At 48.3% G+C, this 11,301-nt stretch overlaps 6 protein-coding genes across 6 annotated transcripts; 3 read left to right on the forward strand and 3 right to left on the reverse strand.

Moving 5' to 3' along the window:
• Window positions 1–635: 635 nt before the first annotated feature.
• Window positions 636–2,777, forward strand: mrh4 (ATP-dependent RNA helicase MRH4). The gene has a single exon (XM_032068571.1). The coding sequence runs from the start codon at window positions 693–695 to the stop codon at window positions 2,598–2,600; it is 1,908 nt and encodes a 635-aa protein (XP_031922877.1). The 5' UTR covers window positions 636–692; the 3' UTR covers window positions 2,601–2,777.
• A 54-nt stretch (window positions 2,778–2,831) lies between these two features.
• Window positions 2,832–4,538, reverse strand: BDV27DRAFT_162301 (putative carboxylesterase; the record flags this gene model as incomplete). The annotated part of the gene is made up of 2 exons (XM_032073366.1): window positions 2,832–3,089; window positions 3,171–4,538. The coding sequence occupies 2 exons, from the start codon at window positions 4,536–4,538 to the stop codon at window positions 2,832–2,834; spliced, it is 1,626 nt and encodes a 541-aa protein (XP_031922878.1).
• Window positions 4,539–4,827: 289 nt separating this feature from the next.
• On the reverse strand, window positions 4,828–7,485 carry BDV27DRAFT_49829 (histone-lysine N-methyltransferase set9). Its single transcript, XM_032076782.1, has 2 exons — window positions 7,062–7,485; window positions 4,828–7,000 (listed from the first exon to the last, which is right to left on the reverse strand). The coding sequence occupies exons 1-2, from the start codon at window positions 7,170–7,172 to the stop codon at window positions 5,228–5,230; spliced, it is 1,884 nt and encodes a 627-aa protein (XP_031922879.1). The 5' UTR covers window positions 7,173–7,485; the 3' UTR covers window positions 4,828–5,227.
• Window positions 7,486–7,593: 108 nt separating this feature from the next.
• Window positions 7,594–8,334, forward strand: BDV27DRAFT_135577 (mitochondrial 54S ribosomal protein uL14m). The gene is made up of 4 exons (XM_032068572.1): window positions 7,594–7,711; window positions 7,776–7,860; window positions 7,954–8,178; window positions 8,232–8,334. The coding sequence occupies exons 1-4, from the start codon at window positions 7,697–7,699 to the stop codon at window positions 8,300–8,302; spliced, it is 396 nt and encodes a 131-aa protein (XP_031922880.1). The 5' UTR covers window positions 7,594–7,696; the 3' UTR covers window positions 8,303–8,334.
• On the reverse strand, window positions 8,335–9,352 carry BDV27DRAFT_135579 (DNA-directed RNA polymerase II core subunit RPB9). Its single transcript, XM_032068573.1, has 4 exons — window positions 9,093–9,352; window positions 8,861–9,032; window positions 8,573–8,662; window positions 8,335–8,519 (listed from the first exon to the last, which is right to left on the reverse strand). The coding sequence occupies exons 1-4, from the start codon at window positions 9,170–9,172 to the stop codon at window positions 8,475–8,477; spliced, it is 387 nt and encodes a 128-aa protein (XP_031922881.1). The 5' UTR covers window positions 9,173–9,352; the 3' UTR covers window positions 8,335–8,474.
• pin1 (peptidylprolyl isomerase ESS1) lies at window positions 9,314–10,270 on the forward strand (the record flags this gene model as incomplete). Its single annotated transcript, XM_032071022.1, has 4 exons — window positions 9,314–9,418; window positions 9,476–9,574; window positions 9,687–10,090; window positions 10,150–10,270. The coding sequence occupies 4 exons, from the start codon at window positions 9,314–9,316 to the stop codon at window positions 10,268–10,270; spliced, it is 729 nt and encodes a 242-aa protein (XP_031922882.1).
• Window positions 10,271–11,301: the final 1,031 nt, after the last annotated feature.

The raw sequence follows: 11,301 nt of genomic DNA on the forward strand, positions 1-11,301 counted from the left end.
AGTCAATTGAAATTGAGTTGGGAAGCGCTTGGTTTGTTCGTAAATATCGTAACAGGCCTGCAATGATGCGTCACAAGGGGGGGAAAGGAAGTATAAAAAAAAAAAAAAAAAAAAAAAAGAGGAGTAGCACGTTCCAAAAATATTTGCCGATTCGTTAATATTGAAGTCCCTTTGTTCCGTGTAATAGTAGGGATAATAAATGCGATAACGAAGGGATATAGAACGACGTCCGATGGGGAAGAGATAGGGTAACAAAAGAAATGGAAATACAAGGAGGGGGGAACCAAAATACACCATCCACCACCGGACCACGGAAGGGAAGTACTGTTACTGTCAAAGAGATCGAAGGATGAAGAGGTAAATAGACTTTGTTAAGTAGTAAGACATCGGGACTTGGATGGCGATGGTGGAGGTCGAGGTTCCATGTTGACATTTGCTGGCGGGAGTCTCCATAGCAACACTTGTTTCGGCCTCGCCGCCTGAGCGCATTGGTGGCCTTGACGCCTGGGGCCCAGGTTGCGGCTCCGATCGCTCTAGACCTACCTTGGACTAGTGTGGGATCGCCAGGTGGCCCGAGCTTCTTCTGCCTTGATTTTCTTATCCAAGGATTTTTCTTGGAAGCGGGTAAGGAGGAGATTTCATCATCCGTCATATTTGGGAAATTCTATTCCCATCGTCAACGTCTCACCACCATGAATCGGCTAGGCAGGATGTCCCTAGTGGTTCGTCCCTCAATATGTCTGCTTTGCCGGAGCGGGACCCCTAGTACTCTCCTTCCTTCGGGCGTATCGCAGGTCGCGCGCTCTATGGCCACAGCTCGACTCCGTCGGAAGGCTGCTCGCATGGCGCTGTCCCCAGATGTCGCCAAGTCATCGATCAATCAGAAACGCTCGGGCAAAGACAAGTTCGGACCATGGTCAGGAATGAACCAGACCGAAGCTCATATTCGAGGTGAGCCACGGTCTCGGTCTCAAGCGGCCTTGAGACGCTCGGGAGAGAAGGCGGCGGATACACCTCGGAAAAGCGACAGCCCCTTGTACAAAGCTCTAAAGATGCAGACCACGCTTGCTCCTGTCCCTTATGGCCGTAGGACTGCGGTCAAATCTAAGATTGCCGACATTACCAGCTTTGATCACTTCCCGCTCCTACCAGTTGTTCGCCACTCAATCTTCTCTCAAGCTCTTCCCGGTCTGGTCGATGTCACCCCCACTCCTATTCAACGTCTCGCAATTCCCAAGCTTATGGAAGATTCACCGGATGGAAAGCGAGGGACTAAACTTGAGGATGGAGAGCCTCACTATGACCAGTACCTTCTGGCAGCGGAGACGGGCTCTGGAAAGACGTTGGCGTACTTGCTCCCTTTGGTTGACGCCGTTAAAAGATTAGAAGTTGAGGATAAGGAGAACGAGAGGAAAGAGGAGGAGCGAAAGGCAAAGGAGAAAGAGGAGAGATTGAAGAACCGGGCTTTTGATCTTGAGCCTGAGGAGCCACCACTGTCCAATGCCGGAAGACCGAGAGTGATAATTCTGGTGCCAACGTCAGAGCTGGTTGCACAAGTAGGTGTCAAGGTTAAGGCGCTTGCTCACACAGTTAAATATCGATCTGGCATGATCTCGTCCAACTTGACTCCTCGCCGGATCAAGAGTACCCTGTTTAACCCAGACGGTATCGACATCCTCGTTTCGACTCCTCACTTGCTTGCATCGATCGCCAAAACGGAACCTTACGTGCTGAGCCGGGTCAGCCACTTGGTTCTCGATGAAGCCGACTCACTTATGGACCGATCTTTCTTACCAACAACGACCGAAGTTATTAGTAAGGTAGCGCCGTCGCTCCGCAAGCTTATTCTGTGCTCGGCTACGATTCCCCGCAGTCTCGATAATTTGCTACGCAAGCGCTACCCGGACATCAAAAGACTGACTACACCCAACCTGCATGCGATCCCACGTCGTGTACAACTAGGAGTGGTGGACATCCAGAAAGACCCCTACCGAGGAAATCGAAACTTGGCTTGCGCTGACGTGATCTGGTCGATTGGAAAAGCTGGTGATTCCGAGCCCTCGGACCCATTCGCATCTTATGTTGGACCGAGTAGTAAGAAGATCCTTGTGTTCGTCAATGAACGTGAGGAAGCCGATGAGGTGGCCCAATTCTTGAGGTCAAAGGGGATTGACGCCCAGTCGCTTTCTCGGGACTCCAGCGCCCGGAAGCAAGAAGAGATTCTCGCCGAGTTTACCGAGTCAGCACCTCCACCCAGCCCAGACGAAATCATGTTAGCCCAGAAGAAGAGACGTCAAGAGGATGCCATTCCCTTTGAACTCCCCGAGAACCACAACAAAGCCGAGAATGTTCGCCGATTGGCTAACACCAAAGTGCTCGTTACCACCGACTTGGCATCCCGAGGCATTGACACACTCCCCGTTAAAACTGTCATTCTATACCACGTCCCGCACACGACGATCGATTTCATCCACCGTCTGGGACGTCTCGGTCGGATGAACAAGCGTGGTCGCGGTATCGTGCTGGTTGGAAAGAAGGACCGTAAGGATGTTGTGAAGGAAGTTCGTGAAGGTATGTTTAGAGGACAAGCATTGATCTGAGGGGCGTCAAATGGACACAATCAATTTCAACGTACAAGGACCGGCGTTAGGACATGGCGACAATTTGGCATAACGGACAGTAAATATATGTACAGCACGTCTTCAAGCATGAAATGTATAATATTGTACAATAGATAGTAAAGTATAGATACGAAATTCACCCACGCTCTCTTCTATTAATAGCCTCTGAGGCTGTACCTCTTGATTCCACATAGATATCCAGAAGCTATACTACACCGGAATCCTTTTTCCAATCGACATCCAGAAGTCGCACCTCTCCTTCAGCAGCACCAACTCTGCAGTTTCGAATCCAGTCTCTGTTACAACAAATTCATCGCCAGTACTCCGGAGCATCGGCACGCCCGGCTGCGAAGAATTCGTCAACTTATGCGCGTTGGGATTCCCGGTCTGAAAAAAACTGGCGAAGGCACCGGCGTAGCCTTTGTATATTAGTTCATCCGTCTGTTGGATCGAGTTGACCTGATTCCACTAAGGTAGACTGTCAGTAAAATCTCTGCGATGACCCATATAGCGAAAATATACAGATACTGTGGGCTGAGAAAAACATACATAAATGGTATCACTGGCATGCTGCGCAGGCGAGATAGTATATTCACCCACATAACCCTCCGTTTTGGCAGCCGATGCTATCCAATACACTGGACAAGCGAGAACAACATCCCTGTAGATGAGGCCTGCACGCACATACGTGGAGTTGTACAGATTGAGAGTCTCCGTCCGCCCTACAGGAGGGTAGTACTTCGACTCAACAAGGTGTATCTGCTCGGAAGACAGTCCGGGCAAAAACCCCACCAGCCATTGGTGGAAGCTGGGAATAGAAGAATTGAATCCATTGGTCGTGTTCTGCGAGCGCAAGCCAGTTGGCACGAAATTCTCGCCTTCGTGGCTGTTGTACATCCCGAAGACGAGATCTGTTTGGAGCGAGTTGCTCGCCACAGCCTCCGTAAGAGTGTCGAAGAGGAACTCACCGTCGATGACTGGGCCCCAGGTGAATGTGCTTGTTGTATACTTCTGGCTTTCGCTGATGATTAGGTTTGCCTCGCGTATGGTCTGGACATCGACTGCTTTGAGACAGGTAAGGGTATCTGTTGCGTTCGCGCAACCGGTCAGGTTGGTCAAATGTTCGTAGATTGCCTCTGCTTCAGGAGCATAGTAAGCATAAGTTTTGGGCCAGAATGGTGAGCTCGCCAGAGCTTTTGAAAAGAGCTTTGGCTGTTTGCCTCGGCCGTTCGCTAGCACCTGAGCAACTACTGAGCCTCCTCCGGCGGATTGTCCCCAGATGGTGACGTTGTGGGGATCACCACCGAAGTGATGGATGTGCTTCTGAACCCACTTCAGAACAGATTGCTGATCAAGGAGCCCCGGGTTTAGATCCGATATGGGTGATTCCTTGACGGCTCGTCCCGGGAGAAAGCCGAACGCGTTCACACGGTAGTTGGAATAGATGACCACATAGTCATTCAGGGTACTAGCATTGAGGACAGGATAGGATGACGGCGGTAAGGTAAAGGAGGCACTCCCTTGAATAAAGCCACCGCCGTAAAACACCACCAAAACAGGCCGTTTTGTCGAAGCTGTAGAGGCGGAGCGGACATCCCAAGGTCGGGAGAACAGGCCAAGGTACAAGCAATCCTCGGAACCGTTAACGGTACGTTGCGGACACATGTCAAAATCCTGATCGGCATCATACACATCGTCTAGTATTCTCAGGGGAGGCTGAGGGGCACGAAAGCGATTCTCTCCTGTTGGCGGGGCTGCAAATGGAATCTTACGGAAGTACGAAAGGTTGTAGGTCGAGTCATATCTGCCCTGGAATACTCCATAGTCGAGGCTAATGAGAGGATTCTCGTAAGCTCTGGCAACGGAGATCGTTAGAATGAAATAGAGAGTAAGCAGATGGTGGATGAGGAGCGCCATAACTGAAATGAATTTTCTCACCACGACGACCAACGCATGCGGAAACGATAGACATGCTCGCAAGCTCTTTTATACTCATCTTCAAGACGGCCTTTTTGCAAAATCGGTGGGAAATATACCGAGAATCGTATTTTCACTCAAGCGGCAAGAGACGAAGGGACTAAAGCTGGAGGAACGGAGACATAGCGGAACGCCATTGGTGCAGGAATATTCTCCAGCTTCCATTAAATCTCCATGAAATACGCGGGGTGCAGTCGAATAAATGCGGGGAAGAATCAACAAGAACGAAGGAGCCTCCACCTGTTCTGTCTAATTAAGTAAACTCGGTGTTTTCTTGTGGAATCTTAATATGTCTGTTGTACACCAAAGGGACTTGAAATATCCCGATTAAAGATATGCAAGAAGTTGCTGCCCCCCAAATCGTGATGTTGTTCAGCAAACATAACAAAATTAATGAACGAAGGACTTTGAAAAGATAAGAGAGGTCTATACGTCATAACCAGAAGAAGCAACTGGCAAAGGGAAAAAGAAAAAAGAAAAAGAAAAGGATCATCTAACCAGTCCCAACAAGCCCTATTAATCGCACCGTGTCCAGGTATAAATCAAACGCCAACTGCAAATAAAGAGTTACCCGAAACTCCTACTCAGCATCCAACCATTGCCTATTAATCGGTTACACATCATCATCGTTACATAGTCATCCGAAGTGAATGAGTCCGTCTCCTGCTCGCTCTAGTGTTGCGCCGGTCATCGCACGCTTCACTGTCTTCGGTCTCCGTTCGTGGTTCAGATAATTCCGGGGTGGGAGTGACGCCAAAACTGACTCCACGATCTTTGCGAGAGACGCGGGCTTCTTCCTCCGGATACAGGAATCTATGAACAGTCCGATGATCCATCACTCGCTCCTCGTCATCCATTGGGCCCTCTTTATCCGTCTTTGGCCAGCGGAAACCGTATAGCATTGAATGACGCTCACAGCGGGGACACTCTCGCCGAGTAAGATATGAATTCTGCTGCACAAACCAAACATTACAAGTATGGCAGTCTACCCATCGATCGTAGGCTTGCGCAAGCAACTTGGAGGTTTTCGTGTAGTCACCAGGGACCCGAACACGGTGCGACTCTTCCTCCACCGATGGGACAACGCTATGCTTCCAGCGAGAACCCGTCGACCTTTTCGGTTTCTGGGGAGTCTCAATTAACTCGGACAATTCTGACAACACGTCGTTGCTAGTTCCCGGTAGGTGTATATCGCTGTGAGGCTGGCCTGTGACGGAAAGTGTCTGATGGGTCGCCGTCGTCGAGGCTGACCCAGGAAGGGAAGCCTCCACCGTATCCTCCACCTTGATCTTGACATCACCGATTGATGTCGGTGTGGTTGACGTTGACGAGTGCTGCGACTCGTCGGCCTCGAGCGAAGGTGAATCACAGTCAGTAGTACACGCTTGAGTGACCTCCGCAGCAGAACCGCTTGCAGGTAGAATAGTATCGTTGGTTATACTTGCGGCTCCCGTGGTTTCAGGCAGAATTGAAGTCTCTGCTTGGAGTGTTGGATTACCCGACCCTGAACCAACAGAAGGAGCAAAATCTGCAAGCGATACTGCTGATCGTAATTTAGAGCTCTGGCGTGTAAACTTACTCCTCTTCCTAGGCGTACTTGAGGGAGAGATATCTGAATCACTATCTAAATGATGCTTGCGCTTTCTGGGTGAAAGTAAACTGTCGTTAGATGTCGCTTCATCGTTCAAAGCTGGAGTAGATGCCTTGCTTGACCCTTCCTCGGAGTCAACATGAGGTGCCCAGCCATTGCGGACTGCCCGTTCACATGTTAGGCAAAGACACTCGCAGTTGTCGATACCGAAGTAATCGTCGCCATATGATACAGTGATCTCTTCTCCTATGTAGATATCTCGAGTAGCCACAACTTGCATGCCCTCCGATCCCCGTGTTACCAATCGGCCGTTAGCATTGCAGTCATGGTTGGCAAAGCGAGCGGGTCCGAGAAAAAACGACGGCGTTTTTCTCCGACTAGACATGACAATGCTGAAATCCTTCCTCTTCAGATCCAATTCCTGCTCTTCTTCGCGGGTCATGGGGACAAGCGTCCCACTAAGGTACTTGATTTCCTGGCCTTGTTTGATGAATTTTCTAGCACAGATTGCCGCCTCATGTTCGGTAATCGTGTAGCGATTGGTCGTAGTAACTTCGAAGGGCGAGTCAGGGAGATACATTTGTATGTACTTGCGCAGGTGCCGGCGAAACCATTCCTTTTCGCGGTCATTCGGAAGCTTAGCCAAGTACTTCTTCATGCCGGACATTGCTAGCAACTGCTTTTCCGCTTGCGCAGAATCCTTGGCAACAATGACATCGTGAAGGAGAATACGAGCGACATCATCCTCATGTATCCCTCTCACGGGAATATATTTCGTTCGATTTTTGCGGGTATTGGTCCAGAAATAGGCCTGCGGTGTGAGCCATATTAGATACAATCCAAAGAGAGTGCCTCTGAGTGAGATGGCGTACCCGGTCAACCAGCGCATCCGTCGCGACATCGTCATAGCTGGCCAATTTCGCAAGAGTAAGACGGTCGCGACGCTCCACAGAGGGACTGTCTCTTGCTTTCGACGACGGCATGTCAATCTGCGAGTTCACCAATTTCCCATATAAAGAATATTTGTGGTGTGGTGAAGAATTTGTCTTAATTGGTTGGTGTTAAGTGATGTGTCTATATGTCAAAGGAGGAACAATAGGAAAAAGCGGGAATAGTACTATTAACACCAAGGGGGCTTAGAACTTTCGAAAAGAGCGTGATGGTGAAACAATTATTAGATAGGATAAGAAAAATCCAGCTCAACAGGCATAATGAAAAGGAAGAAAAAAGCCCCCCAGGGGAAGTTAGCGCGCACGAATGGGAAAGTGGGCGACTATCCAAGAGGCTCCAAGCACGACACACACGGCTGTGTTGCCCAGTTAATTAAATAAATGCGACTTAAAATGAGTTGGACGCTGCCTCCTGCAGCAGCAGCGCCCCGTCCGCCGTCCGGGGTCGGTGGTCGGCAAAACCTTTCCGGTCCGGACGTGCTGGAAATCTTTCGGACGGATAAGTCTACCCTTTATCTGATACTTTGGCCGTTCCCCCCTCAGGGCATGCGATCAAGATGATTCAACTAAAGGTAACCATGCGATTTTGTCCTTTTCCGAAATTCTGGACTCCCTTGGCTAACAATCACCCATCAGACGATGCTGAATTGCATCGACAACTCCGGTGCTGCAGTTGTCGAGTGCGTGAATGTTCTGAAGAAGAAGCGGCCGGCCACAGTCGGTAGGTTTCAAGTTTTCTCTCGTTCTCTCTCAATTTTCTCTCAATTTTCCCTACCGATACAGTTCTGACGCCGATCGATTTGATGGGAATTAGGTGACCGAATCGTCGTGGTGGTTCAGAAACAGCGGAACTTTGGCCCCGAAAGCTCGAACAACAGTGGTATTGCAAACAAAGTCCGTCGCGGAGATATTCGTCATGCCGTCGTTGTCCGGGCGAAGAAAGAAATGCAGAGGCCAGATGGATCCATTGTCAAGTTCGATGATAATGCCTGCGTGTTGGTGAACAAGTCTGGAGACCCGATCGGAACAAGAATGAACGGTGAGTATCCTTATCCTGATGCCTGTATTGCTAGGTTCTGACCTACATCACAGGAGTCGTGGCTACGGAACTACGAGGAAAGCAATGGTCGAAAATTTTGTCGTTGGCACCGATGCATGTATAATATCCTTATGAAAGCGAAGCGTCTATTTACATAACTACTCTGTATCAATAGAATTATCCCTTGAAAAAAACTTCTTTTTTTATTACTCGGACATCGCCGTAACTCCATAACCATGCTGAAAAGGACCAATACTGGGTATCGAAAACACGACGGTAAAAAAAGACGTTCCAAATCATACGAAGACGTTGCCGCACGCGCAACAGACATAGTAAAGTTTCTGAAGAGTATGTCAGTCACTCGTTTGAAGATTCCGGTCAGAAGATCTCTCACCATTCCGGTTTCTGCAGATCGCTGCTGAGACTGGAAAAAGACCGCTTCGGCTTCGCCGCAGCTTGGGCAGAGCTTGTTCGACCGAGGAAGCTAGAACGAGAAAGAGCATGTTAGCCACGGAAATTGCAAGATCACTTGGAATCTCTCCATGACACAGATTGGAGCCCTTTCTCAAAGCATTGGAAATCCCTCGTAATCATATTCGGACAACTCATCTTCAGAGGGCTGGCCGCATGAAAAACAAGTGATCTCCTCCCCGCAATGAGCACAGAAACCTGGGAGACAAACCGTAGGATCAGATCCCACATCCTGAGTCACACCAGCTGTGTCTCCAACTTGACTGTTGAGCTTGTTTTGATAGACGCAGTATGAGCTTGCCGGCTCGCCGACATGGCAGGTTCGGCACGTAAACATCAAACGGTTGTTGACGCGGTCTTCTTTCGGGTAAAGCAAATTCGAGCTATAGGAGCGCAATTAGCAAAATCGTCAATATAAGAGGGCCAAGAATGGTAGCGCCTACCATTCGCGACAAAAACGAAAGTGGACCTGTTCATTGGTCTTGCTATCGCCACCGGCGGAAGGAGATGGGCTGGCAGACATTTTTCTGAAAGCTAAAGATTCGTCGAGGAGCTCGAGCAAATAGTTTGGTGATAGGCTTGAAAAGAGATTTCAAAGAGATTTCAAGTAGTTGCAAATATGAAAGGTGTTCACGTTATACGGAAATGTTGGTGGCGAAAGGTAATGCCTGGTACTAAGAATAATACCTGCGATGGAAGTCCGAAGAAGGCCTACAGGGAAGTTGCACTAGTCACGATCGGAGTGCACGGACACAGCCTTATTGATGATGTTTGTACTGTTGGCGCTGTTTGCATGCTTTGTGTTTGTCCCTCATTTCCCCCGCAGTCTGTCCCGCAGGAGCTGCCACGGCAATTATTACTTGCATTTATTCTTCTTATTTCCTGCAATCCTGCATATCCTGAAAAGCCTCCTTTAATAAAGCTTGTAATCCCATACCACACTTATCTAAAATCATCATGGTACGCTTTAGATCATAATCACTCAACGGTCAACCACTATTAAAGCTTTATACTAATTTGAAATCGGCTTTTTCTAGGTTGAGACAGGTCTTCCTGCCGGATGGGAGGTCCGCCATTCTAACTCCAAGAACCTCCCTTATTACTTCAATCCCATGACAAAAGAATCGCGTTGGGAGCCTCCATCAGGCACTGATACGGATACGCTCAAGGTTTACATGGCCAACTACCATAGCGGGCCCACCAGTCGGCCTGATGGCACAGGTCAGGGTGAAGGGAAAATCCGCTGCAGCCACCTTCTCGTCAAGCATAAGGAGAGCAGACGGCCCAGCAGCTGGAGAGAGTCAGAGATTACTCGGTCCAAGGAGGAGGCGATTGAAATCCTTCGTGGCCATGAAGCGCGCATCAAGTCGGGCGAGGTCAGCTTGGGAGATCTTGCGATGTCAGAATCAGACTGTAGCAGCGCCAGGAAGAGGGGTGACCTGTATGTACATCCTTTATCATCCATAAGCTCGTTACCATGTGAAGTTAACATTATATTAGTGGCTTCTTTGGACGTGGAGAAATGCAGAAGGAGTTCGAGGACGCTGCCTTTGCCCTACAGCCCGGTCAGGTCAGCGGTATCGTTGATACGGCTTCAGGTGTCCATCTCATTGAACGGTAAGCTGAATATATAGCTTGTAAATGTATCTGGATGAACTTGCTAACGGTTCTGATCTATCGCATGCAGAATTCAATAAATTTGGTGGCCTCCTATTTCGATACATAAACATAAACACATTTAGAGAGAAGACCAATACCTGTGTGATATACTTCTCTTTCCCCTTCGTGTGGGGCCTATATATCAACTTTTGTGAAAGACGCATCTGCTCATGATATTGTATACCGGAGCGATAATTACTGATGGTCACACACGCTGGCAGTCAATAACCTCCCCGTCTGCAAGATTTCATGACCCCCACCAGCAGCAAACAAACCCTAGTAAATCCAGATTTTGAATTACAATTGAACATGACCATTGTATCTCACCGAGGGAAAATAGTAGTAAATTTTATTAGTAACTTACAGGTGAAGTCATCATTTTATTATATAGTTGGTCTTCACGCCGAGTCGACTTTAGATGGCACAGCGATGTATGCGCCTTTATTGGCAAAGCCACTTACTTCTATGCACTCCATGACATTTAAACTTTAGATAAAATACTAACCATATATTATAACTTTATGCTATATATATTGCAGCAGTAAAGGAAATTTCCATATATGATCCATCCATTGAGAGTGTTGCTTCCTAATCGTAGTATGTTGCCAAGGTAGGGCAGGATCTAGTCATGTGCTACATTACTATTTATATAACCATGCCATATATAGTACCTAGTAAACACAGTCACAAAGACTAGCGTATCAAATATATGTGTCTCTGTCGATAGGATCATTTAGTGTTTTGGACTAACTTGCTAGTAATCTATTAATATTTTGTTTAACAACTCACGAAGCCCTGAGATGTTGTTACTCAGCTGTTTTCGTATTAGCGTTGCCATTCCGGTATTCAAGATTATAGTGATATGGAAAGAGGAAAAATAAAAGTACAACAGAAGCATAGTGATCCCCTCAGTGGGAAGCGCTTTCGAAATAAAACGGAGATATGGTGGAGGGCTTGGGCAAAGTGGTCTTCCCCTCCCTCTCCCTCGACTTT

Source organism: Aspergillus caelatus (genome assembly GCF_009193585.1).
Source record: "Aspergillus caelatus strain CBS 763.97 unplaced genomic scaffold BDV27scaffold_244, whole genome shotgun sequence".
Taxonomy (NCBI): Eukaryota; Fungi; Ascomycota; class Eurotiomycetes; order Eurotiales; family Aspergillaceae; genus Aspergillus; species Aspergillus caelatus.

What these genes read in the sequence shown, in the direction of transcription:
- mrh4 (XM_032068571.1), top strand. Translation starts at nt 693, where the DNA reads ATGAATCGGCTAGGCAGGATGTCCCTAGTGGTTCGTCCCTCAATATGT.
- BDV27DRAFT_49829 (XM_032076782.1), bottom strand. Translation starts at nt 7,172, where the DNA reads ATGCCGTCGTCGAAAGCAAGAGACAGTCCCTCTGTGGAGCGTCGCGAC. An exon ending in CGGATGCGCTGGTTGACCGG is followed by an intron (nt 7,001 to 7,061) that starts GTACGCCATCTC and finishes CTCACACCGCAG; the next exon opens with GCCTATTTCTGGACCAATAC.
- BDV27DRAFT_135577 (XM_032068572.1), top strand. An exon ending in GAAGCGGCCGGCCACAGTCG is followed by an intron (nt 7,861 to 7,953) that starts GTAGGTTTCAAG and finishes GATGGGAATTAG; the next exon opens with GTGACCGAATCGTCGTGGTG. An exon ending in GATCGGAACAAGAATGAACG is followed by an intron (nt 8,179 to 8,231) that starts GTGAGTATCCTT and finishes CCTACATCACAG; the next exon opens with GAGTCGTGGCTACGGAACTA.
- BDV27DRAFT_135579 (XM_032068573.1), bottom strand. Translation starts at nt 9,172, where the DNA reads ATGTCTGCCAGCCCATCTCCTTCCGCCGGTGGCGATAGCAAGACCAAT. An exon ending in TTTCGTTTTTGTCGCGAATG is followed by an intron (nt 9,033 to 9,092) that starts GTAGGCGCTACC and finishes GCGCTCCTATAG; the next exon opens with CTCGAATTTGCTTTACCCGA. An exon ending in GATCTGCAGAAACCGGAATG is followed by an intron (nt 8,520 to 8,572) that starts GTGAGAGATCTT and finishes CATACTCTTCAG; the next exon opens with AAACTTTACTATGTCTGTTG.